Source organism: Pteropus medius, unplaced genomic scaffold (assembly GCF_902729225.1).
Source record: "Pteropus medius unplaced genomic scaffold, Ma_sr-lr_union100, whole genome shotgun sequence".
Lineage (NCBI taxonomy): Eukaryota > Metazoa > Chordata > Mammalia > Chiroptera > Pteropodidae > Pteropus > Pteropus medius.
Window position 1 is genome coordinate 6,236,555 of NW_024342469.1, and position 26,400 is coordinate 6,262,954.

General features: G+C 35.7%; 1 protein-coding gene and 1 pseudogene across 2 annotated transcripts; both read left to right on the forward strand.

The window, feature by feature from the left end:
* ST13 (ST13 Hsp70 interacting protein) lies at positions 1 to 26,382 on the forward strand. 2 transcript variants are annotated; one of them, XM_039863370.1, is made up of 12 exons: positions 1 to 421; positions 5,035 to 5,092; positions 6,927 to 7,002; positions 8,581 to 8,651; positions 12,631 to 12,697; positions 17,650 to 17,734; positions 17,870 to 17,980; positions 20,399 to 20,501; positions 21,907 to 22,023; positions 22,487 to 22,535; positions 25,201 to 25,334; positions 25,804 to 26,382. In XM_039863370.1, the coding sequence occupies exons 1-12, from the start codon at positions 312 to 314 to the stop codon at positions 25,930 to 25,932; spliced, it is 1,110 nt and encodes a 369-aa protein (XP_039719304.1). In that variant the 5' UTR covers positions 1 to 311; the 3' UTR covers positions 25,933 to 26,382. The 2 variants fall into 2 exon arrangements, with proteins under 2 accessions (XP_039719304.1, XP_039719305.1); XM_039863371.1 differs by lacking the exon at positions 1 to 421 and adding an exon at positions 2,642 to 2,728 and having other exon boundaries at positions 25,804 to 26,034.
* On the forward strand, positions 10,475 to 10,593 carry LOC120603022 (uncharacterized; annotated as a pseudogene).
* Positions 26,383 to 26,400: the final 18 nt, after the last annotated feature.

The window sequence follows — 26,400 nt, forward strand, 5'->3', positions numbered from 1 at the left end:
CCTTCTTTCAGGCACGATGGCGGGAGTGGACGCCTCCAGAGGACTGTTTCAGAGTTAAGACTATGAGAGTGCGGACGAAGGCAGGCAAAGCATGAACAGCCACACTTCTAGAAGGTTCTAGCCAGTGCGCAGGAGCAGAGGTGAAGGGAGTAGGCAGGCACAGGCGAAGGACCCGGGGTCACGAGACCGTTGGTGGGCGGAGCCAGCGGCCAGGGGGTTCTAGTCTGTTCTGCCTCGCGGCAGCCGCCCCCTTCTACGCGCTCACGCCGCGCTAGTGCCCGGGCCTGGAATCGGGCCGCAGCCTCCCGACCATGGATCCCCGCAAAGTGAGCGAGCTTCGGGCCTTCGTGAAAATGTGTAAGCAGGATCCGAGCGTACTGCACACCGAGGAAATGCGATTCCTGAGGGAGTGGGTGGAGAGGTGAGACCCGGGCCCGAGGACCGTTGGGGGTGGGAAGAGGGACGGCCGGAGGGGGAGCTTAGCTTGGCCGGAGCTGGCGCGGGGCAGAGGAGTGGGCAGCTTCGCGACGAGGGCCAGCGGAGTCGTCGCCTCTTCGTGGCTCGCTCCCTAGCCAGGAAGGGGAGGCGACTTCCAGGGACTAATGGAGAATTCGGTAGCTTAGTACACATGCGGGGAAGGACAAGGCAGAGCTGGGTCCCTGCACTCTGGGTTCTCCGGGGCTGTGTCTTGGGCGAAATACAAATGCAGACGATTGCGGGGACTTGAGTACTAGACGCTAGGGGGAGGGGAGAAAGCTGCAAGACTTTGCTTTCGCGTGGACTTTTCTTGCAATCTGTGGTGTCCTGCTAAGGTTGCAGTGACAATCAGCAGCTTCTTTACGCACTTTGCCTTAAAGTACTGCCGTAATAAGTTATAATAGTGATAGCTGTATTTAATTACCTTTAAGTTTACAGCGATTCTAACTGCGTAGAGTTATTTTGGAAATCACCGGTATCTCCGTAGTAGCAGTTCCAACACTTTAAAACACTAAGAAAAATGATTTTTCAAGGCCCTGCGTGTTTCCACGATCTATTCTTATCTTTAACTCTAGAGTACTTGGCTACGTGCACGGAATTAATTGACTAGGCATTGTGCCAGGTGCTGGAAAACTATTTATTAACTGGGGCTACAGATGAATAAATACAGAAATTCGTTTCGATATTTACCATATAATAGAGATTCATATTCTAAACATTGAAGGGAAATTTAAGGGAGGAAAGAAATCAAAATGATTTTTAAAAATCCCTACTAATGGAGAATTTAAGAGATGACATGCAAATGCACTTCTTGGTGATAAATAACAACAGTGCAAAGCAGTGTGACTCAAGAGGTAACATTCTAAACATTGATCTGTTTGTTTTAACATTTTATAGGGTAAGATGAAGCCATGATTACCAAATATTTGAAAGAATATTCTAACAAGCTGTTCTCAGGAAGAAACTTAAAGTCTACCAGTGTTTTCTGTGATGGTATTTTTTTTTCTGTAAGAGCTTTCTCGGCCTTTATTTTCCCCACTAGTTTTCTAGCTACTGTAAGATTTTTGCTCATGTTACATACTGTAAAATTCGGAGAACACTTAAAATTAGTTACTGTAGTAATTTAATAACTACTATTAACGATAACTTGATCTAAAAGCCTCATTTAAGATATTTGTATGCTTTTGTTCTCCATGCCTACTCATTAGAGGAAACTGCCTACAATTAATAAATTGTATCTAAAATTCCAGGTAAAGCAGACACATACCACAGGAAGAAATAGCTGGCACCAAGAATGAACATTATACTGAGTGGATATACTGTTTTATTCCACGCCTATAGAGAAAAAGGGACACTGAAGAAAGTTAAAACATTTAAGAATAATGTATGTAAATTGTGCAGAAGTGATTATGGCTATATTAAGAAATCCAATTTAAAGTCTGAAAAATATTGTCAGGCATTATTTTAAAAAATTAGCCATATTTTTATTTTAATGTTTCCCATAGGTAATTCCAGTTTTTATTTCTGGTTCCATTTATATTTTTCTTGCGGCATCCTAAATTGTTGGTTTAAGTATGGGATGAAACATCTTGGCATGTGTAGGGACCTTATTCTAAATTTAATTTGAGATGTTAACATAGCTCTTGCTATCTGTTTCAATCTAAATTTAAAGTTTTGTAATCTCTGGTTTTTGAAGTGTATCAGATCCTCTTGTCTCTACCTTCATATCACTCTTCTTAAAGCAGTCCAAGATGACAGATCTGGCTGAATGTGGAGATTTCTAGGTCCAGGAATATTCCTAGGCCTAATTCTGCTATAAGGGTTCTTCCAATTGAAACCGTGTCAGATTTCTCTCCATACTAAATTAGTCATAGATACCCGGGCTTAGACGTTGAAGAACATTTGCTTATTAACCATAATTTCCACCATTTGTTTATAGCTTAAAATTTAACTCAATGTAAAGAATTTAACAACCTTTTAAATTGGACAAAAATAAATATGAAGAAAAAAGATTTGGCCCCCTGGTCATTGGTGATCCAGAGAGACTACATTCTCTTCAATAAATATGTCTTGGGATATTTTTGTTTTTCTAGAAGCAGCATTGTCTGACACTTTTGTCTCTCATTTAACAACTTTATTGTGTATCTTGTATGTCCTTTTCCAGTAAATATTTTAAATGAAGCGAATGGAATGCATTTCTACGCTCAATGATTTTAGAATATAGCACCCAGTTTTTTGTACATGTGCATAAGTAAGTATACAGCATGGAGTAGATTGAATGTTATCAAAATAAGAGAATTATGACTGGTCTTGTGATCTCATATGAGGAAGGTTTCTGCACCAGCCCTACTTGTTAACATGAAAGCCTATACTAGTCCAGTTTGCGATTTTTGGCAGGGAACTAGCTAGCTTTAAATCTTGGAAGAATTAAATGAACTTTATATCCCTATAAATTGGTTTTGCCTTCCAGTGGTTAACTAGAATTTGGAATGATAGAAAATTTAAATCTAGCTTATGAATAAACCCTCTTGTTTCTTCCCAAGTTTAAAATTTTTCTCTTTTCTTGGAAACAATTTCTAGCTTGCAGAAAAATTGCAAGTGCAGTGCAAAGAACTTTTTTCCTGAACTGTTTCCAACATTGTGCCCCCAACACCATTGAGTTTGTTGTTTATACAAACAAGGACAGTCCTCAACGATACAGCTGTCAAACCCAGGAAACAAATCCTGATGCATTAATACTATCTAATCTTCCTAATTACATGTCGTGTTTCTTTGTCATGCCTCTTAATCACTTAAATTCTGAAAACAGTTCTTAAGTTTTTCCCTGATTTTCATCACCTTGGCAGACTGTTCCTGGCCGGTTATTTTGTAGAATTTTCCTCAGCTTAGGTTTGTCTAATCTTTCCTTAGGATGATAGCTTACTACATTTTTTGGCAGGCATGTCACTTCCCAAAGAACTAAATAGTTGATTACTATATTCTTTTGAAAAGTAGTTTTTCTGTAAAAGTTTTAAAAAATTCTCTTGTGTTTATAGGCCTGTTCCTTATTAAATCATTTTGCTTTGCTGAGTGCAAACTGAGATGTTTTTGATCGTGTAATGATTTATTTACTGGTATATGGGAACTATTTTTCTTTATTAGGGATACTAAGTACCTGAAATTTTTTTTGGTAACTATAACATAAAAAGGAATGGTAAAATGCACATTTATAAGAAACTCCGAATTTTGTTTTTTATTACATTTGCTTTTTTACATTTATATTCTTGCTTCCTGTCGTCTTTATCAAAAGATAACATTAACAGTGAGAAGGCAAGCCACATGGTGGAAGAAGGTATTTGCAACATGTAAAACTGACAGGGCTCCAATTGCAGAATATACAAAGAACAGTGACAAATAAGTGTGTTAGACTACCTAATAGAAAGTTGCATGAGAGTTAAACTTTATAATAAAGACTATTCAGATGGCCAAGAATACATGAAAAAGGACTCAACTACAATGAGATAACTACTACGCACCTATCAAAATAAATAATGTGGACAGTAGCTAATGTTAGGCAGTGTGTGAAACAACTGGAATTCTCATACACTGCTAATAGAAGTGTAAATTGGTAAAAGAATTTATGAAAAACAGTAGTCATTTAAATTCAACATACATGTACCCTATGATTAGAAATTACAACCAACTGAAATGAATGTAAGGTGGATATGATAACTCCAGTTACAAAGAATCGACACTTTAGGGTGTTTTGGAATAGGTTCCTTTCTGTTTTCCAAGTTAATGTAGCTCCTTGTTTTACATAAGAGTTAATGGTGCCTTTTTTTTTTTAAGGCAAAGTTCAGGTAAGTCTTTATGACCTCCAGCTTTCACTATTGTGGAGTGCTCTTAATCCACTGAACATTTTAGTTGTTGCTCTGTTGCATGTAGCCCACACGCTGCAGAGTCGGCCTGAAGTGGAGCATACAGTGCTAGTTTATCGTAGTTTTTCCCACCTCCCTTGTTTTAAAGTTATTTGTTCAGTGAATCCACACTTAACGTTGTTGATAGGTTCTGTGACTTTAAGCTAAATGACAATTAATGAAACCAATTTTGCTATAGGCTAATCGATGTAAACAAGAATTAAATTCCTGTGGCATTTCATCCATGTTATAATCAATGTTGAGTGAGACAGTGTTGTATGAGGACCTGCTGTACATAATTCATTGTGTTGCCCTGGAATATTTGGGTATAAGGGTTTGCCAACGGGAGGTACTGATGGGTGGAGTTTAGAGGGAATGAGAAGAAAAATCTGTAATGTGAGGGGAATGTGAATATAAGCAAGAAGAATCCTTGTAGGTCCCAGTCAGAGGAAACAAACATTTTTAATTATTATATGATGACTTAAAAATTATTCTCTAAACTGCCTTTTTGAATTTAATTGAGCTATTCTTACTAAATGTCAAACTTCAAGTAAGGTTTGAAAAGGTAATCATCTAAACATCTAACTTTACAGCATAAGTTGTTTGGCTTAGTGAATTTTAGTTTTCTAAACAAATATCTTTTTGTCTCATCTTTCTCAAGCATGGGGGGTAAAATACCACCTGCTACTCATAAAACTAAATCAGAAGAAAATATCAAGGTAAGTTTTGAATTTTTTTTATTTGTACGTATAGTGATAAAGCACTATAAGGTTTCTTAGGGATGTTTTCCCAAGAAACTCCTGATTTTCCCAAGATCACTTGGAAATAAAATCTTTGTAAAATTTCTATTTGGACAGCAGATTCCTTGAATCTAATTTAAAACCAGGAATTTGGGGTTGAATGTTCACTATGTTTTAGAATAAATGAGAATAAATGCTATATGTATATTACTTGCATAATCTAGGTAGTAAGGTGGTAAGTTCTGTGATTGTGTACATTTGTGTTTTGGCATTTAGCACAGTACTTTGTGCAGGGTAGGTACTTTGAGTATTTGCAAAGTAAATGAACCAGTATGCCAAATCAGTAATTCGTAATTTTTTTCTGCCCTACCTTCTGAGAGATGTTTCTGAGTGTGATTCATGGTGTTTCTTTAGCATATTTGCTCAAAGGGTATGTAAGATCCAGAGAAGGTCACCAGTGGCTGGTTTAGAGAAGGGAGTTGGGGTTATATACTCTCAAAAATGCTTCCTTGAGAATTCTTTTTTTCTCCTATATTCTGCCTTCGTGTATAAAAGATTTTTTCCCCAAGTTTTCTAATTAGTTGTCTTAAATTAAGAAAATTTGCTGTGTTATTATTTAGAATCCTAAACAAGGTTTATCTGTTTGGATGTGAAACTAAAAATTATACCTTCGAACAAGTGAAATGAAAAAAGTTAAAGCAAAAGCCCCCAAAGTATTCTGTTTTTTAGATGACTCCTTTGTAAGTTTGGTAGTTTCTGAGCCCTAGAGTAGGGTATTTTGCTGTGCAGTAAATATGTATGAAGATGAAATTATTTGCTAAAATTGTTTTTTAATACATTCTGATTTAGAATTGCGATTGCTCTTTTTTTCAATATATGCTAAAGCACCTAGAACCTTGCACGTGGTAGGAACTCAGCAAATATTTTGTAATAAGATGGACTTTGATTCCAGTATTTAAGAAACAGGATGTTGCAACCTAAATAGCTGGTTACATAACTTATGATATACTAATACAGTTGAGTGAACAGCTCTAGGTGGAGCATTCACGGTAGGTTCTCCACGATACTCTCGTTAAATGGAAAAGTCAGAGCGTGGAGTTGTCATGTACATGTAGAATATCTCGAATGGGATATACAGACCACACTGGGTACTGAAGAATGGGAAGGAAATTTGGATGTACTCTAAATTCTTCTGACTCTTCATCATTTGTATTACAGTTCCACAGTCCCTTATTTGCAATTCCGAAACTCAAACTCTTAGAAATGTAAAGATTTGTAGTAAATTTGTTTGACAGTAAAACATCTGAGCAAATGTGAGGGTATTTATAGTCTTAATTTCAGTTACTATGAATGCATAAACTTTATGTGTTTGATTATGGAGAGTTGTGGGCTGCAGTGCCTGTTGACGGTGTTACATAATATATGGTATATGCATCTTATTAGCTTTCTAAAATACAAATTATTTTAAATCTTAAAACTCATCTTCTAAAAGGTTTGGATTAGGGGCTGGACCTATATTTAACTTTAAAAGAGAACTGAAAATGGAAAATTAAAAGTTGTTTATCAAAACAAAATGAGAAAGGAAACATAGGTGAAATATAATGTATGTGAACAGTTTATAAATTTGTGTAAATTGGTATATATAGATGCTGAGTGTATTATTAAATACTGATAGTATTATTTAACGAGAAAGGAAACGTAGGTGAAATATAATGTATGTGAACAGTTTATAAATTTGTGTAAATTGGTATATATAGATGCTGGTGTATTATTAAATACTGATAGTATTATTTATTTGCATTCCCTTTGCTAGGAAGAAAAAACAGATAGTAAGAAGGAGGAGGATAACATAAAGACAGATGAACCATCAAGTGAGGAAAGTGATCTAGGTAGGTAAGGAGATAATGGTAGTTCTTATCTGATAACCTCATGATAAGATCCTGTGTTGATTTTTACTAATTTGACTAAATCAGTGATATCAAATATCTAGTTGCCACAATTAAACAAGTATATGATTAATTCATAGTATACTTTTATATATCTAAAATATTAACATTTTAACATGTCAGTATGGAAAAATTACTTACAGTGTATTTTATACTTCTAGTGCATCTCAATGCAGATGTTACATTTTTGTTGGAAATACTTGATCCGTATTCCAACTTCATAAAATTTGCAGTTGAAAAGTTGGGTCATTTAGGCAAGTTGTCTTAAACATATGCAAATTATCCAGTAATTGCATTGAGTGCCAAAAAAGTAACTTTCTTCTAGGACTTGCATCCACCTTGATAAAACTGGTTCATTTTAGAAGAGTTAATATCTATGCATGAGTTTGGTGGGGTTTTTGTTCTTGGTTTTCAGGACTGTGAAACTGATAAAATTAATCTCTTCATAGATTTATAAGTTCTTTGAGACTATAAATATGTACTCCAGTTATTAACTGGGCAATCTCTTAATTCATAGAACCTATGTAAAAGCTAAAGAAAAGTAATTGCAAACTTTTCAAATTTTGAGTTAGTTGACCTTTGATATTATTAGAAAAGGCTTGTCATTTGGGGGCTTAATTGAAGATCTTTCACTTTTTGCAAAATATCTTTTTTAGTCTTAAATCTTCTAATAGTTTCCATAACTATAATTTTTTTTTTTTTTTACCAACTCTTCACCTAAAAGCATTTTATTTTTTGTGCAGGAATCAAGCTGTTTCATAATTAGACAAAGCTACAAGTACAGTTCCTGTTAAAAATTGATTAAAAATTTTTGGTTAGATGTTAATTCTGATTTCAGTTAGCTAACTTTAATTTTATTCTCTTTTTAACTGTTAAGAGTAAATTTACCAAATTCACTTTGCTGAAAATGTCTAATATTATTGTTTTTAAGGTTTTTTATGTGTAACAGTTATTTTGTTTCATTTTGCTGTAGCAAATTAGTTTTTCATCATGAAATTTACAACATAACCTCTTTCCAGTCTCTCTCTTTACTGTTTTGGTTATAGTGTACTAGCTTTGGGGCTTGATTCCGCATCAGAAGCATGCCTTTATTTAAAAATTAATCCATGCTGTTTTTTAAAACAAAAATAATTAAACAAATACTTGATCATGATTTATATCAAATTATCACTGTAACTTGTGTTATCTGTATAAAAAAATTTTTAACATTACATTGGTATGTAGAACAAAATATTTGAACTGAATCTGTTGAAACTGACTAAATCAATAGTATGTCTAAGTTTAATACGAGAAACTATTCACTTGCCACTTAACAATAAAATGCATAATATCGTACATAATCCAACAGTTAAAATGACATGTCTTACCAAAACAATAAAGTCATGTTTAATGAGGAAATATTTTACAGTGTATCAGTTTAAATAAAATTAACATAAAGTAAAATATTCAGTTTATTAGTTGCACTAACCATAGTTCATTAGTTTTTAATAGCCTCAGGTGTCATGTTCTTGACTTCGGCAGAAATTGACAATGAAGGTGTGATTGAACCAGACACTGATGCCCCTCAAGAAATGGGAGATGAAAATGTAGAGGTAAGATTGATTGATGGCTTATTTTCTGTTTTTGTAAGGAATGTGAAGGTCCCATCTTTTGTGATGATTTTATGACATAATTATTCCAGGATAAGCACATAATTAAATCTTCTTCTGACTTAGGAAAGCATTTTCTTTTACTACAAAAAATATTTGAAAGTTCTCATTATTTTTAATCTAACAGTCTCTGAAGTTCTTGTTATTTTCTTTTTACCTGCTTTTTCTATTTGCAGCTGATTTGACTGCTCTTTAGCTTATATATAACTACAAAGGGAATTGTCTATTAATGGGATGTCTAATGACAAATGATTTTGTCACATCTGGTTTGATATTGCCCTCAAGACAGTAAAATTGGTTCTTGGGAGGGGGGTGTTGAAAAAAAACATATTATATTACAATGGTTAATGGTCTTCCAAAGGGTCATAACATTAACATATGTGCTATATATCTGTGATATTAAAAATGGAGTGGGTGAGAATTAAGAAAAAAATGTCTTAAAAGGCACTTTGGGAGGTGGGTTGATTATATAAAAAAGCTTGAGAAACACTGTAATGTGGTAATAGCAACTTAAAAGATTGGTCCATGTCCTCACCAACTCTTGGTACTGTCAGATTTTATCTTTGCCCGTCTTATTGCGTGAAATGCGACGTCCTTATGGTTTTTGATTTGCATTTGCCTGATTTCTAATGAAGGTGAGCATATTCTAATGTTTACTAGTCATTCACAGGTATTTGTGAAGTCCTAGTCTGACTTTTCCCATTTTTATTCTGGGTTGTTTGTCTTTTTCTTATTGATTTGTAGTTCATTTTATATTCTGGAGACTAACATTTTGTTGTCTATGGGCTCCACATATTTTCTATCAATTTGTGGCTTATCTCATTTTCTTTATAGTGCCTTAATCTTTTAGTGCAGTTAAATTAATAACTTTTGTATGTTATGGTTTATTACCTCAAGATTATAATTGTAACATACTGTTTTTCTTTCTGGAAATTTATATATTTGCTGTTCAACCTTTAATCTACCTGTCAGTACCATTATTGAAGAATTCCTTTCCTCAACAATGTTTTCATATATTTGTGGGTCTGTTTTGGTGGTGATCTCTTGTTCTGTGTAATTTTCCCCATGTACTAATGACATATTTGTCTTGCATAGCTTTGTATTGTCTTATCTGGTAGGGCAGAGACCCCCAACACTTCAGGAGTATTTGGCTGTTCTTGGCCCTTTATTCTTTCATATAAATTTTGGAAACGTATTGTTAAGTTCCTTACCAAAAATTAGGATATTTTTTCCAATTAAAATTGCAATAAATCTAAATCAAATAAGGGAGAAGATTCATCTCATTATTGAGATTAACTATCCATGAATGTGGTATTTTTTTTTTAGCATCTTTCAATAACTTACTAACATTTTCTCCATAAAGGTCTTGTGCATCTTTAAGAACAAATATAAATATTTTTTGTCACTATTTGTAGAATGAATTTTTAAAATTATGTCTTCTGTTTATTGATACTTTGTCACTTCAATGTGTCTAGATTTATAATTTTTATCTTATTAGGGATTTATTGGGCATCTTAAATTCTAGGGTTGTTAACTGGCTCTGGAACATTTTCACCTAGTATCTCTTTCAAATAGTGTCTGTTCCCCATTCTCTCTGTTGTCATTCTGGAGCCCTAGTTAGATACGTACTAGACTTCACTGTTAAATTCCATCTCTATCACTCTGCTGAATTATGCATGCTTTCTTTGTCTTTGTTCCATTGATGTTCGAATGCTTATGTTTTTCATTTTAATACTTTATTTTTGATTCTTTTTAAAGTGCACTTGCTTTACGGCCATGCCGCCCTGAACGTGCCCAATCTCGTCTAATCTCAGAAGCTAAGCAGGGTCAGGCCTGGTTAGTACTTGGATAGGAGACCACCTAGGAAGACCAGGTGCTGTAGGCGTTAAAAAAAAAAAAAATTATAAAGTGCACTTGATTATTTATAAGTCTCTTGCTCCTAACTCATTTTCCAAACTTGCTTTAATTTTCAAACAATTAAATTAAATTCTTGTGGAACTTTTTTTCTGGTCTTATTCTTCTGTTATTTTTACTGACTCTTGCTCATTGAGGAACCTTGTTTATTTGTGGATAGTGCATGTACGTGTTATTTTAACTGTGAGTTCTTTGAAACTTCACCTGTGGAAAATTTTTGAGGCCTGAATAGAAGTTGTGTTCCTCCAAAGAGGGTTGTGTTTGCTTTTATCAAGACCCTGAGTTGGCACTGCCAACTCGAAGACCACTTTAAATTTTTGGCGTGGTTTTTTTGTTGTTTAACTACATAGTAATGTGAATTCTCTTGGAAAGCCTGGCTTGTGGTTAGGAGTTTACAGAGGAAATTTTTTTTCTTCTCTCTACTTGGCTGTCCCTTTCTTTGAGACAGGTTTGTTTTTGGTTTACCATTATGCATGCAGGTATAGGCATTTGGGGTTTCAGATTTATTTTGGAGAGTGTCTGATTAGACAACACATATTCTCTTCATCTGAATCTAGACTTTGTTCACGTGTTCTGCACCGTCTTCAAAAACAATTGCAAGGTCACCAGATTTGACACCTGCCTCATGTGTGAAAGCAGATGGAGCAGCACTTGGCTATTTCACTGGACTTTAAGCTTTCATTTCATTCCTTGAGGAGTTCTTAGGTCAAAGGTGGCTTTTAAAAAGGGTGTTTTTAGACTTGTTCAGGGTATCGTGTACCATATTGTCATAAATCAAAGCCGTCATCATTTTTTTGTTTTGTTTTTCAAATTACCTTGGTTTTGTAGGATGTCTTACTATCTGGTCCTTTTTAAAGTTTTTAAAGTTTGTTTAAAATTTGTAGGAATTTTTGTTGGAATTGCTTTGAATTTATTAATTTGGGGATAGGTTGAAATAATCAAAGTAATCTTTCCATGAACATGGTATCTAGTGTCCTTTAATAGAATTTTACTTCCCTTCACCATAAAAATTGTGTGTGGTCTTAGAATGGTATCTCGTTCTGTTATATTTTATAATTGATTTTTGCTGATGTGCTAGAACTCAGTTTGTTTTTTGTATTGCTCTTGTTTCTGAGAACTTTATTGAATTGTCATAGTAGATCTAATAATTTGTCACTTCCATTGGGTTTTCAAGGTAAATATAAAGACAACTTGGTACTTTCCTTCCAATTCTTAAACCTGTCAAATCATTTTCTTAATGAAATAGCCAGCACCTTTGGTAATTCTGTACACAGCAATGGTGATAGACTGGATTTTTTTCTTTTTGTTAAGGAAACTGCTTCTTAACTTTCCTACCTAAACTGCTTCTTAACTTTACTACCTAAAATTTTCTTTTTGTTAAGGAAACTGCTTTTTAACTTTCCTACCTAAAATGCTCGAAGTTTTTAATAATCATTGTGCTGTCTGTATCTCTGTATCTTCTGTTCTGTCTTAGTATAGGTACTCGATAAATGTTTGTTGAAACAAATGAGATTTCTTTTCTCTTTTCAAGATTCAAGTCTGAAAGGAACTAGCTTTAGTTACTTGTGTAGAGATTGAGTTTTAATATTTGTGAATAACTAGGAAGGAGTTGGCAAGACAAGAGCAGAATAACCTGCTTAAGTTGGGATGGAGGGAAGCTGGGATGGAGGGAAGCGACGGTAATGTCTAAGACAGAGTATAGGGAGTGAAATTTGTTATTTTATATAAAAGATTAAAGCTCAGAGCATATTAGGTCTTGCTTCCTGGCAGTTTTCAGTTTTTGCTCAAATAAAGTCATAAAAAATTTAAAAAAAAAGATTAAAGGTCATCCTATATAATTTCTTACTAATCAGTTGTAATTATTCTCTTTGCTCCTTGGAGAACAGAGAAGAATGAATGAAAATGGGAGTTCTGACTTGACTACTCTGGTCCTAAAATGTCCAAATTTCTCTTTTTCTTCTCTTTGTTCTCTCTACTAATTCTAAGTCTGCTTTCAATTTTCTCCTAGATAACTGAGGAGATGATGGATCAGGCAAATGATAAAAAGGGGGCCGCCATTGATGCCCTAAATGATGGTGAGTGAATTTTTACTCTTTGCTACATTTCTGTGATATTCTGAACATTCTCTTCTCTACCACTGTAACTGTTAAAATAGTAGGAAAGGGGAAGGAAACAAATTTATTGAATATCTTATATTGGAGAAAAAAGTATCCTTATTTTCCACCCACCCTTTCCCCCTGGATAAAGAGGCTGACATCACTCAGGCATCAGTTACCTTGCCTCAGGGCATAGACAGATCCTACTGTGGTTCAAACTCTGCTTTCCTGATTATATCCTTGAATCTTTCTCCACTGAGAAGAGGCTTTAAAAAGTTGAAAGGCTTTTTTCAATAAAAGTGTTAGAACAGTGGCCTCAACTTTTTACATAGTAACACTCTTGGCAATTGCTGGCCATAGGCATATGCTCTTGTTCTAGTCTGAGTGTTAGAGCTACTTCAAAAACCCCAGCAGAGCAGGAGCGTGCCAGTTAATATATTGTTAATCAGCTATAATTTATAAAGACAGGTTGTTTGTTAGCTTGGGTACTATGCAGATCCCTTCATAGCTGTTTGATAGTGTGTCATAATGCCGTTGCTGAATAGATGCTGTTAACAGAATGCTAATGTGCATTTAGACTTTATTCATAGACTTAGAAGATGACTAGTTTTATCTCCAGATAAGTTCAATATCAATGGCTGTTTCAGGTTGGAAAATATATTTGCTTCCATTTTTTGTAACCTTACCCTACCTTTTTAAGTTTTAGGTCCTTAAGTGTTTATACTATTGCAGTGGCCTTAATAATTTGCCTACCTGAAATGTCTGTTTCCTTTATTGCTTTCTAGTCATTCTCCTTAGATTATGCTTACATAAAACTGCTTTTTATTGTTAAAAACACTCCCTTATAACTTGTGACTTTTTACATATATTTTGAAGATCTTTGAAGGTCATATTTTTAGGCCTGCTAGAGTCCGATCCCATATTTTGCCTTCCCAACCTTGTTGTCTTCTTTTTGACTGTTAATCTTCCATTCTAGCTGGATCTTACTGTCCTACAATGTTTTTTTTTCTTTTTTAATTGTGTTCTAGTGTTTCTCTGTAAAGCTCTTTACCTATTTCAGCTTTTAATTTATACCCATCAGTGGATCTCAGCCACTTCTTTTCCTTACCATTCCTTTTCCATACTATAATCTTTTCTTAATTTTCCTACCACCTAAAATGTCTATTTATCCATTTATTTTTTGTTTTCTACGTGCCTGGCGATTTTATTATGTTTTACTGTGTTTTATTTCATTAAAACCTCATGCTGCTCCCATTTTATAGATTCATGAATAAATAACCTGAGGGCTCTGGGGTTTTGACTTGCCTAGAATCTTGGAGTGCCATACTGTCAACTCATTTATTATTTTTGTCACTATTTTGGCGTACTGTCTACATTTTAAAAAATTCATTTTCTTATTTATTGATTTAGCAGAATTTAACAAAATGAAAATGAAGCCACCAACCTCTAATAAGTCAAGTTCTTGTTTTTCCCTATTTCCTTCTCAGCTACATTTGTGTGTAAATTTAACCTAGTTCTAATTTTAGAATACATACAATTTTATAGTATATCCTAGAGGGATTAAACACTAGTATTGTAAGCCAGGGATTATAGGTTCAGGCCCCACCTGGGTTTGGAGAGGCTGGAATATAGTTAAACACTGGACTTACACAGCAATAGTGCCTGTGTTTGAATCCCAGCTCTGGCACTAGCTAGGTAAACTTAGAGAAGACACTCTCTTTTCCTGTTCTGTTTTCTCCTTTGTAATAAAATAAGGATAATAGTACCTACGTAATAGAGTTATGAGGAATACATGAATAAATAATGTGTAATATGCTTAGAATAGTACCTGGTGCTGTTCTCATTAAGGTACTGGTATTAATAAAGCGTAAATATTCTTATTAAGTGAGAATTAGTGTTTCCATCTGTTACATTATTAGTATTTTTATTCTTTTTAAGTTTAATATATTTATTTATTCAACAAATATTTACCGAAGGCTTACCGTGCTCTAAGCATTGTTTTAGATGCTTGATATTCAGTGGAAAACAAAACAGACCCAAGTTTTTTACCTCATGGACTTCACGTATTACTGGTGAACAAAAATTAACAAACTTATAATATCTTAAGTGATAAAGATAAAAATGAAGAAAAATATTGCTGAGTAAAGGAGTAGTTAGTGATGGAAGTTATATTTTGTATAGGGTGGTCAGGAAAGCATCTGGCAAAGTGAACAGAGTGAGCCACATAAAGGAGAGCTTTTGAGACAGAGAACAAGTACAGAGACTAACTGGGAGAGTGTGTGGGATGATTACATACTCAAGGAATAGCAGAAAGGCTAGTGTAGCTGCAGTGTGGTGAGTAAAAGGGGTAAGATCGGTAGAATGGAGGTCAGAGAAGTGCCTGGAGTGGTGTGAAGGTGGTGAGTAGGATGGATAGATAGATAACTAAAGAACTTTGTGGATCATGCAAAGGACTTTAGGATTTTATCCGTAAGGGTGATGCGAAACCATTCAGGGTTTTTTGACTAGGGGAGTTTCATAATGACATGAATTTGCTTTTGAAAAGGATTATTGCTACTTTATGTAAATCAAATTGAATGGACAAATAAGGGTATATTAGTTCTCTGGAGAAGTAGAAGCTAAAACCTGAGTCAATGTGCCAGACCATATATTAGGAAAATAACCTGTTGGGGGGAAGTGGGAGAGCAGGATAAGAGCCAGAGGCGTCTGGGATCTGGGCAGGCGCTGAGATGATCATGTAGGTCTTTTCCCTGTGTAGGAGACATGGAAAGGCTGTTATAGGAAAAGTTTCAACTATGGGTCTGTTTCTGAGAAAGTCTTGGAAAGACAAAGTTGCCCATTAGAAGAGTTGCACATCTCATGAGAATGGGCTTGGGGGGAAGGCTGCCTTGGTATCCTTGCTACTGTATCCAGTCATTAGCTGGGAGCAGCTTATGAAATGTAGTCTTGAGTACAAAAGATGGGCTTCTCGGTTATGCTCCCCACAACGGATCCAAGATGGCATCTTCATGACCCCAGAGAGGGAAAATAAGAAATCGAGTCTTATTTTCTAGTGCAGGTGGCTGATGATGGTGACTTGGATTAGAGCAAAGGTTCCTAGACTGTTTATTACAGTGCCCTTAGTGTCTTAACTTTTTCGCAGAACTCCTAGGCCAAAAAATTTGCATAAGAGTTTCATTTGTAATACAGCTATAGGTCCAAACATTTGAATAAGTATGTAAGTCCTAACAAGTTAATGATTGTTTGAAAAAATAATTCTTACAAATTGAAAGGAAATGTACTTAATTTATTCTTAAATAATCATGTTTGTTTTCTAATAAGTTGTGTATATATGTTGGTCACTGAACAGCTTCTCAGGTCTTGGAATCAGATTGGCCACTGCAACCCTCATTTCCTGTTCCATGTCTTTTTTCCTGCAGTTCTAGCTTTTTCTCTTGGGAACTACTAAAAACAATTTTTCAAAGACATCAAAAGGAATGGAATGATCCAGTGTTGAAACTGAACCATATTGAGCCAGTAGTTTGCTAACAAACTGTCGTGTGGCCCATTGGTGCACAGTGTGCAAATGTGGGACTAGGGTGATAAATGAAGAGTGGTTAGGTTCTGGATGTATTTTGAAAATAGAATGAGAAGATTTAGGTTTTAGATTGGGGAAGCAAATATGATTCTAAGGTTTTGGGCTTGAGATAGATCAGTACAGGCGTACCTTGGTGATATTGTGGGTTGGATTCCACCACTGCAATAAAGCAAGTATCACAATAAAGTGAATCGGAATCGTTCTGCCTCAATTTGGAAAGATCTCAACATCTATGATACTCAATAAAGAGAAGCACAAAAGAGTGAGATGTGCCTATAGTTGCCAAACTGTTATTGTAAAAATGTAGTAGAGCATAGCCATACCCATTCATGTACGTGTGGTCTGTGTCTGCTTTCCCACTACAACAGCAGAGTTGAACGGCTGTGATTGTTCTGGTCTGCAAAGCCTAAAATAATTATTATACAGCCCTTACCAGACAAGTTTGCTGACCTCTAAGACCTTAAATAAGAGCCATTTATTTGATCAGGAATTTAGGGATAGGGGTAGGGTGAATGGATTTGGAGATAGGGAGGGAGGGTAGGAATTAAGAGTTCAGTTTTGAACATGGTAGGTGTGAGTTGCTTATTAGACATCTTGGCATAATAACTTGTAATAGACATAGTAGTAACTAGTAAGACTGAACATTGTTTTGCATTGTTTCGTGAGTTCTGTTAAGGTCCTTTACACATTTACTAGCTGGGTAAATATGTTTTTCAAAGTGAATTGTGACTTTACTCTAAAATTCAGTTTGTCTTGCCTCCCTATGTTTTCTGTGTCCAAGAATTAGACTTGTGCAAAGAACTGTTCTAATTCTGTAGTATGTTTTATTTGTTGGAAGACTTACTGAAGGAACCAATAAACAGAGAAGCTAACTATGTGAATGGATACAAGAAATGAATTAAAAATGTAGGTTATGGTCTTTCATGAGGTCTGGGTATTTTGAATTTTTATACCATTCCTGTGAATTCAAATAATAAATTTTATTTTTAATAAGCCTTGTGTATTTAGCAGGGGTACTTTTTTCTTTATGTTTAACTTTATCCTTTAAACTTAATGGATAAAATAAAAATTAATGGAATGATTGATTTTATCCTTTAAATTTTATTCATTTATTATTATTTTTTTTTAAATTGAGCCCTACTATGAGTGTGGTATTACCTGTCTTGAGTGATTTACAGTATACATTTGGTAAAGTTTTATTTGAAGAGCCAGTTTTGTATATTAATTCAGAAACTGGTCTTTTTTTTTAACTAGACTAAATGATGTGAAAGACTACTTGCGTAAGAAATCAACGATTTTTCTTAATATTTTTTTACCCTCTAGCTATTTCTCAATAACTTTTGTTTCACTTTAGGTGAACTACAGAAAGCCATTGACTTGTTCACAGATGCCATCAAGCTGAATCCTCGTTTGGCCATTCTTTATGCCAAGAGAGCCAGGTGAGAACGTAACAAAATAGCATCCCCTAGTGAATAATTTCTGCTCATTTATTTAAATAGAATTGCTTCTGTGGCAGTTCCCAGTGATGTTCTTGTTTTAAATGAAATCTCTTTAATATCACACATATTTTTTAGTGTCTTCATCAAATTACAGAAGCCAAATGCTGCCATCCGAGACTGTGACAGAGCTATTGAAATAAATCCTGACTCAGCGCAGCCCTACAAGTGGCGAGGGAAAGCACATAGGTAAGTAATGGAATTTATTTATTTTCAGAACTCTTTATTTAAGTCTGATGTTTTGATGTGCTTTAAAAAAATAATTGCCAAAAATTTGCCTAAGGATATAATTTCGGAGTAATAATAATATACGTGCTCAGTATGAAGAATTGAGAGAATATTGTAAGGAACAAACAAGTAATTCTTTTTGTTCCTTTTACTAAAATAAAACCACTCTTTTTGACACGTAGCCAGATTTAAAGTAAGGATTTTTCTCAAAATTATCTTCAAGAAAAGAGAGTCAACTTTGTTGACCAAACTCACAGAGTCAGGAGGTTTTGTCTAGAAATAAACAGCAAAGATTTATTCAAGAGTCATAGGGCGTTTGCAAACCAGAAACAACTAAGAAATACTCAGATTGTTCTGAAGGAGAAAGAAAAGCTGCGGGTTCTTATAGTAAAAAGTGTATTCTTGAGAAGAGTTAGTTCTGTGTTCTTAGCCCCTGGATTGGTCTAAGATGGTAATCATCAGATGTCCTATGGCCTAGACAATTGAACATTTCCTTCTTGAGTCATTCTGAAAGTTTGATGTGTGTCCAGGCACTGACACCCAGTGTACTGAGGTGTGTCAGGTATTGACGCAGGTCTGGAAAGTTCAAAAGTTTAAGTTCCTGGCATCTGTTAGAAGAATAGTCATTTCTTTATGCTTCAGCCCAGTTGAAGTTAATAATTTAGAAGCTTGACCATAGTGACTCCATTTTATTTCTTTGCTCTATTCCTCACCTTATATCGGTGTCCTTAGAAATTTTCTTTTATTTTCAGATTTTCTCATTGTAACTTAACATGAAACAAACAGCATATTACAGAACAAATACTTCACTAGCCTCAAGTCACTTTAGTCAATGCTAAGTCACCTGAAAAATCAGAAAAAGGTGAATTTAACCAAGATTAATTAATTATTCCTAGAAGCAAAACTTAACATTATACAAATGGGTGTTTGTAGCTCGGGGATAAAATGTCCAGTGACATGGACATGTTAAAGTAGATTGAAAAGCTGCTGTCCTTCAAGTGTGGGTGGAGATGAAGATGGGTATGCTTGGACGGCTGTATTTAGGTGACTTAACTCGCTGTAGTGATTTAGAAGATATATGTCAGAGATATAGGTAAAAGGTCAAAATAAGATCTGTTAATGCCCTGTGGGTGTAGGAGAGCTCGTGCATTGCTGTTGATCCTCTTGAGATCCCAGTAGTAAGTAGTTGAACATTTTCATGCCTGTGGTACAACATAGCATGAGGTCATCTTATACTTTGCTTGTCCTAAACTTAGAATAAACCATTTCTTCAAGAAATTATAGTTTATTTTAGTGGGAATCATATTAATGGAAACTAAAATTTGGCCATGAGATGTTATCATTGCTTCTGGGATATCATTACTTTGGTCATTTTAGTGAACAGTTAGAAAAAACATTTTTAAATAATGATTTTAAGGGAAAAAAGAAATTTTTAGTTTATACTGATATTTTTAATTAAAATTTACATTAAATGTTTTCTCTTTTATTGTTTTGAACACTGCTCTCCTAGAGTTAAAATCTTTGTCCCTAATATATATGCCTACTTGTGTTATCCTATCGTATATATAAAACTGTGTCAAAATTATACCCCAAAATTAACGTACTCTCTAAGTTTAAAGTTTTTTGTTGTTGTTGTTGTTTTGCAGTTCTCACCTACCTTCCACTTAAGATATGCTATCAAAATGCCGTTTTAATTTACTCGAATTAATATTTTCTGTGCGATGTGTGGTTTATGTTGTCAATGCCATAAATAATTACCCTCTTTTTATATCTGTTTGTATTCAGGTGTGGGCTTGCTTTATTTCTGTCCTTTCTAATTTACTTTTCTTCTTTGAGTGTATAAAGCATTTTCACGTTTAAGGAGTGAAAACTGAGTTAACAGGTATACCCAGAGAAGTCTCATTTCCATTGCTATTCCCCTACTTCATTCAAACCTGCCCCACCAACCTTTAGTTTCTGATTTATCCTTTATCTCCTTTTTCAATAAAATGTGCTCCCATGTATTATTTTCTCTCTTGTATAGACCGTAGCATGTTAAGTGTACATTGTGTTAATTCTGCTTTTGATGAGTTGAGAACTGTGGCTTTTTATAATTTTTTTTTTAATTTCATGATATTTTGAATTAAGAAAGCAATATTTTTTAAGTTTTTAAATATTTTTTAGTAGGAAAGAGGTTTATAGTTAACCATAGAGGAAATTTAAGCTCTTTCAAATTTTTATAAAGTAGGGCGTAGTAATTGAATTGGTTCATGAAAACTTGTAAGTTCACATTTAACTTACACCTCTTCTTTAACAGTCCTTTTTATATTAAGAAAGACACCAGGCTATATAAGGGAGTATGTGTAAAATGTTCCTAAAATGAGTTTAAATCTGTTTCAGACTTCTGGGACATTGGGAAGAAGCAGCCCATGATCTTGCCCTCGCATGTAAATTGGATTATGATGAAGATGCTAGTGCGATGCTGAAAGAAGTTCAACCAAGGGTATGTTAAAGAAAGAGAAGCCATTATTGTAATGCTCCATAGCTCTACTGCTGAGCTCCAGGCAGTAACTTACTTGCAAAACAGATGCAAAGAAACAAACATTTGGAAGTTTTAACCTTTAATCACTGAAGTGTGTGCTCAGCTCAGGAAATCTCATTAGGTATTCATGCTTTCATTTTTCATGCTGTGTTATAGCAAGTTCAATTACTTTGTTTGGAAGCCTACAATAGAATTATAACCAAAAAGAAAGAAAAGAGGGCATTAAGTCTGCAGCAAGGAAGGAAATAAAATCTACAAAACTTGACTCAAAATTGAATTTGGTTTATTCTTATTTATCATAGGTGTTTACGGCTACTGTATATAAAACATAAGGACCTTGTGAAAGTTAACAAGTTTCGACCTTTTAAAAATGATATGGCGGGGCCGGGGGGAGTGGCTCCATGATGTAGTTCTTGGCACATCTGCTTTACACGCAGAAGGTCCTGAGTTTGTGCCCCAGATGGAGCCATGGACCATACCCCGGTGCACCAGGCCCCGGGTGTGCGCCTCCTTCAGATATCCAGTTCTTAAGGGGAAACAGCAACATCCATAGACCAGGGATGGAGGGGGCGGGGGTGGGGGGAAATTAAAGAGGGGGAAAAAATAAATATAATAATTTTTAAAAAATGACAGTGAATCTGAAAGCTAAAATGTTCTGTTTTCAAATAATATCTGCCTAAAGTTGTTGGTTAAAATAATTTTAATGCATTCACATAGTAAATCCAGCTTAACTACTACTGTTGGAGACTACTTTTTTTATTCTTATAACAGTGGTAACTCAGCAAGTTTATTATGTGAGGTATTCTAGAGCATGAGGTTCTTGAAAAAATCATAAACAAGCTTAAGTAATCATTCAATATGAATCTCCAACATTTAATGAGATTTCAGATATTTGTCACGGACAATGTACTAGTGCCTGGTATATGTATTTTTCTCTTAATCCTTAGTTGTTCTGTAAGATTTATATATTCTCTCCTACCCCTCATTTATGAATGAGGAAACAGGAAACAATGGTAGTTAGACTGTGGCAAATAACTGGTATATGTGTTCCCACAGCAGGTATCAGACAAGAATTGTCATGCAATTTAAAACCTAATTGTCTCTCTTGCCTCAGTTAATTGTTTGAGACTTATAACACTTCTAACCCCAAATCCCAGCCTTTTTCCTCTGTTTCACAGTGGACTTGTTAGAGCCTGAGTTACATCAGGTCTTTTTCTATCAGGTAAATCTAACTCATTATTCAGAACTATGTTTTGAATTAAACAGCTCTCCACAAAGAAAAGTAATTCTTTAACAAAATTGTAGATTTGTGTTGATTTTATTCAACTTACATAGAGAAAATTTTTCTGTGGCTCTTTTTTCCTAGGCCCAGAAAATTGCTGAACATCGGAGAAAGTATGAGCGGAAACGTGAAGAGCGAGAGATCAAAGAAAGAATGGAAAGGGTTAAGAAGGCTCGGGAAGAACATGAGAGAGCCCAGAGGGTAAAGTTTCTATAGCTAAACCAGTAAAGGGAAATAATAATATATTAGAGCTCTCAGGGTATTGTGTTCCTGGCTCTTATTTACTGCTGACTGCAGTTCTATACAGCAATTCCCAGGGACTGGTGCTCCTGTGAAAATCTTAATGCTTGATGACCTGAGGCACAGCTGAGGCGGTGATGCTAGCCTTGAGAAGTGGCTGCAAATACAGATAAAGCTTTGCTCACTTGCCCTCTGCTTACCTCCTGCTGTGTGGCCTAATAGGCCAAGGACTGGTACTGGTCCGCAGCCCGGGGGTCGGGGACCATGCTTTAGTCCATTATTTCCATTTGAAATTTGTCATTCTTATAAGTTCAATAATGAGCTTATTTTACACTTTTTTCATGATTTTGAATGGATAGGGTAGAGGTGGTCAGCAGACTTTTCCCTTCCTATTATCTAATTTATCTTTTTTTTCCTATTAAAGGAGGAAGAAGCTAGACGACAATCGGGAGCTCAGTATGGCTCTTTTCCAGGTATTTTTAAAGAAAAATTAAACCTATTAGTATTGGAAACAATTGGAGAATATTATTATTTTGGGGCTCTGATACGTTTATTATATTTAATGTCATTACTCTTTGGGACACTGAAGAATCTTTAGAATGTTCACCTCTAGAAAATTTCATTCTAATTAAAAATTTTATGTTAGATGTGGCATGGGCAAAATGGCATAGATGACAGAGGCTTTGTTCATCCTCTCTTGTAACCAAATCCAAATTGTGAAGGAAAATCAGAGCAAACAGCAAGCAGAGTCACCTGGGTTCTAGATGAACAGAAGCCCTACAACTATGGAGAGAAATAAGAAATCACTCTGCAATAGTAGGAGGTAGGGGGCGCGAAGACACGAGGCTGTCATGTCCCCAGCAGCTGAGTGGGACAGAGGCTGTGGCAGTGGCAGACTCTCATCTTAAAGGGGCCGAGTCCGTGACCAGACTTGCAGTGATGGATTTGCTGGCTCTGAGCACCAGTACTGTGTTGGCTGCTTGAGGGGCACCAGGGACTTACAGGGGGACACTGAGTTGTTGGACTGAGGGCTGGAGGTGAGGCTTTCTCCTTGGTAGAAGTGCCGGAGGTATCCAGTGTTCTTCTTTTGAGGCTTCCCCCCTCCCATGTGCAATGCAGCTCAAAGAAGTAATCAGACTGGATAACAGAAGTCATTCCACCCAGAGGATTCCTTGAAACTCCCCCTCACCCCTAACTCACAGCCCCACCCAAGCTACATCCAGTTGTATCTTCTGCAAATCCAAGACTCAAAATAGCCTCGGTTTCTGCTGTGGCCTTTTGAGGCAACTGTAAGCATAGCATATGTGGATTGCTTGCTGAATCTTACCAGGTGGCCCCAGAGGGGCACAAGCCGGGGCTAAATTTGACCTGCAGCTGAACTCCTCTCAGTACTGTGCCACTGGACACCTACTACACAAAGCCTCACTAATAAGACTAGGGTACTTAAGAGCTTTGCTTTTAGTACATAGAAACAGACACAGAAGGGCAGCCAAAATGGGAAGACAAGTAGAAACCATATGAGAGAACAGAACAGAGATCCAGGAATAATGGAGTCAAGCAATCTAACAGATGCAGAGTTCAAAACACTAATTATAAAGATGCTCGATGAACTTAGGAGAGGAGTAGATGAACTCAATGAGAACTTTAACAGAGATAAAAAACATGGAAATGGAAATTATAAAAGGGAACCAGTCAGAAATGAAGAACACATCTGAGTTGAAGAGTATATTAGAGGAAACCAACAGAGTGGATAAAGAGGATCCAACCACCGATATAGAAGATGGGGAAGCCAAGGATACGTAATTAGAATGGCAAGAATAAAGAAGCCAAGACTATACTAATAATTTAATGAGCCTATGGGACACAAATGTAAAGATATCCATGTTTAAGGGTACCTGAAGGAAAACAAGACGTTGAAGAGCTATTTGATGGAAAACTTCCCTCACTTGGTGAAGGAAATAGACATACAACCCCAGGAAGCTCAGAGAGTCCCAGAAAAGATGAACCCAAAGAGGCCCGCACAAAGACACATTGTGATTGAAATACCAAAGGTTAAATACAAAGGAAAGAATCTTAAAAGCAGCAAGAGAAAAGCAGTTACCTCCAAGGGAGCACCCATAAGACTGGCAGCTGATTTTTCAAAAGAAGCTATGCAGGGCTTGGCACAGAATATTCAAAGTGATTAAAACCAAGATTACCCAGCAAAGTTATTTAGAATCAAAGGACAGATAAAGAGCTTCCCAGACAAGAAAAAGCTAAAGGAATTTATTAACACCAAGCCAGTATTACAGGAAACGTTGGAGGGACTTAAGAAAAAGTATCAAAATGGCTGAATGGATAAGAAAACAAGACCCCTACATATGCTGCCTACAGGACACTCACTTCAGATTAAAAGACACACACAGACTAAAAGGAAGGGGATAGAAAAAGATTGCCTCGATGAACCTAGAGGGTATTGCGCTGAGTGCAATGAGTCGGATAAAGACAAATATTGCATGATTTCACGTAAATGTGTAATCGAAAGAACAAAATGAACAACAACAACAAAAGTGGAAATAAACTCACAGAGAATATTTTGAGGGATAGTAGAATGTTCAGACCAGTTTGTGTTTAGTAGCACTCTTGTTTTTTGTGATGCACATGTGTGTTATTTTAATTGGTAGTGTCAACATAAATGTTCAAGCTTGTAGAGAATTTTTTTAAGAGTTTGAGTCAAAACTGATGACAGTTGCCGGGAAGCAAGATCTCAGATGCTCCAGAGAATGACAGTTTTGCAGTTTATTTTATGCATTTGGAATTAAGGAGGGAACATAAGGTGGAGAAAGCAAGGTGGGGATTGGATTACAGGAGAGTTAACAAAATTTCGTGCTCTCTTAAAGATGGTTCCACTTATTACAAAGTCGTGTTAACCTAGAGGCACAAAAACAATGGACAGGGCTTGCTTAAGGCAAAGGTAAACATTTAACTAAAGAAGTCCTATGCCTGGAGCCAGGACTACCCACCATGACCCAGTTAGGAATTTAGGATCAGATCACCCTTTCTGTAGAACCCCTTTTTCATGCACAATAGAAAATAGTATCTATCTGGTGACTTGGGAATCTGGTTGGTGTCTATACAGTTTTTCACTTATTTTCGCAGGTGGCTTTCCTGGGGGAATGCCTGGTAATTTTCCTGGAGGAATGCCTGGAATGGGAGGGGCCATGCCTGGAATGGCAGGAATGCCTGGGCTCAATGAAATTCTTAGTGATCCAGAGGTTCTTGCAGCCATGCAGGTAAGACTTGGAAAAACAAAGTTGAATTTTATGTTACTAAGGCATTTCTTTATTATTCTGTGCGGAAACAAAGGTTACTCTGTTAGACATGTTTTATTGATCTGAATTGCCAAATAGCTAATTACGTACTTGTGACATTCATTTTTTTTTTTCCAAAAAGAATAGCTTAAGTTTTTAAAACTTGAGTTATAGGAAATACTTTGTAATTGTTGGTAATTATATCCAGTTATTTCCTTTGAATCAAAATTGTATGTGCTTTATTTTTCATTAAAGTCAAATAATTGAGTTTGACGTTCATGTGCACATTAATAATATTTATACTTCAGAGACATCCAAACCCCAATTAACTTGGCCAGGACAAAATTATAGGTCTAAATAAAGAGGTGGGGTTTAAGATAGTGAATGTGTTAACCCCATAGAATACTTTTTTAAATACTTTAAAAAAAAAAAAAACATTCTTTTTTTGCAGGATCCAGAAGTTATGGTGGCCTTCCAGGACGTGGCCCAGAACCCAGCAAATATGTCAAAATATCAGAGCAACCCAAAGGTTATGAATCTCATCAGTAAATTGTCAGCCAAATTTGGAGGTCAAGCATAATGCCTTTTCATAACTAAAGCCCTTGCTGAAGGAAAAGCAATTTTAGATCACCCATTGGATGTCGCAATAATACAAACCAGTGTACCTCTGACCTTCTCATGAAGAAAGCTGGGGTGCTTTGAAGAGAATCCCTACCCTGCTGCCCCAAATGCAGCTGTAGCATTTTACAGTGGTTTGCCATTAGGGTATACATTCAGATAATGTTTCCCTACTAGGAATTACAAACTTTAAACACTTTTAAACCTTAAAAATACTTAAAAACAAATTAAAAGGGTATGTCAAACCCTACATTTTTCTTTACTAATCATTTTGGTGTTTTCCTTTGAATTAATTGGGCAAAGAAGATATTTCAGCATGGAAGATTTACCGCGCAGTTTGAGTGAAATAAAGGTTTATTAATGGGAGGTGAATACAACATTTAAATAGATAAAATTCGAGTTTGATATATGGTTCCTGAGGCATTTTGAG

What these genes read in the sequence shown, in the direction of transcription:
- ST13 (XM_039863370.1), top strand. Translation starts at nt 312, where the DNA reads ATGGATCCCCGCAAAGTGAGCGAGCTTCGGGCCTTCGTGAAAATGTGT. An exon ending in AAGTGAGGAAAGTGATCTAG is followed by an intron (nt 7,003 to 8,580) that starts GTAGGTAAGGAG and finishes TGACTTCGGCAG; the next exon opens with AAATTGACAATGAAGGTGTG. An exon ending in TGGGAGATGAAAATGTAGAG is followed by an intron (nt 8,652 to 12,630) that starts GTAAGATTGATT and finishes ATTTTCTCCTAG; the next exon opens with ATAACTGAGGAGATGATGGA.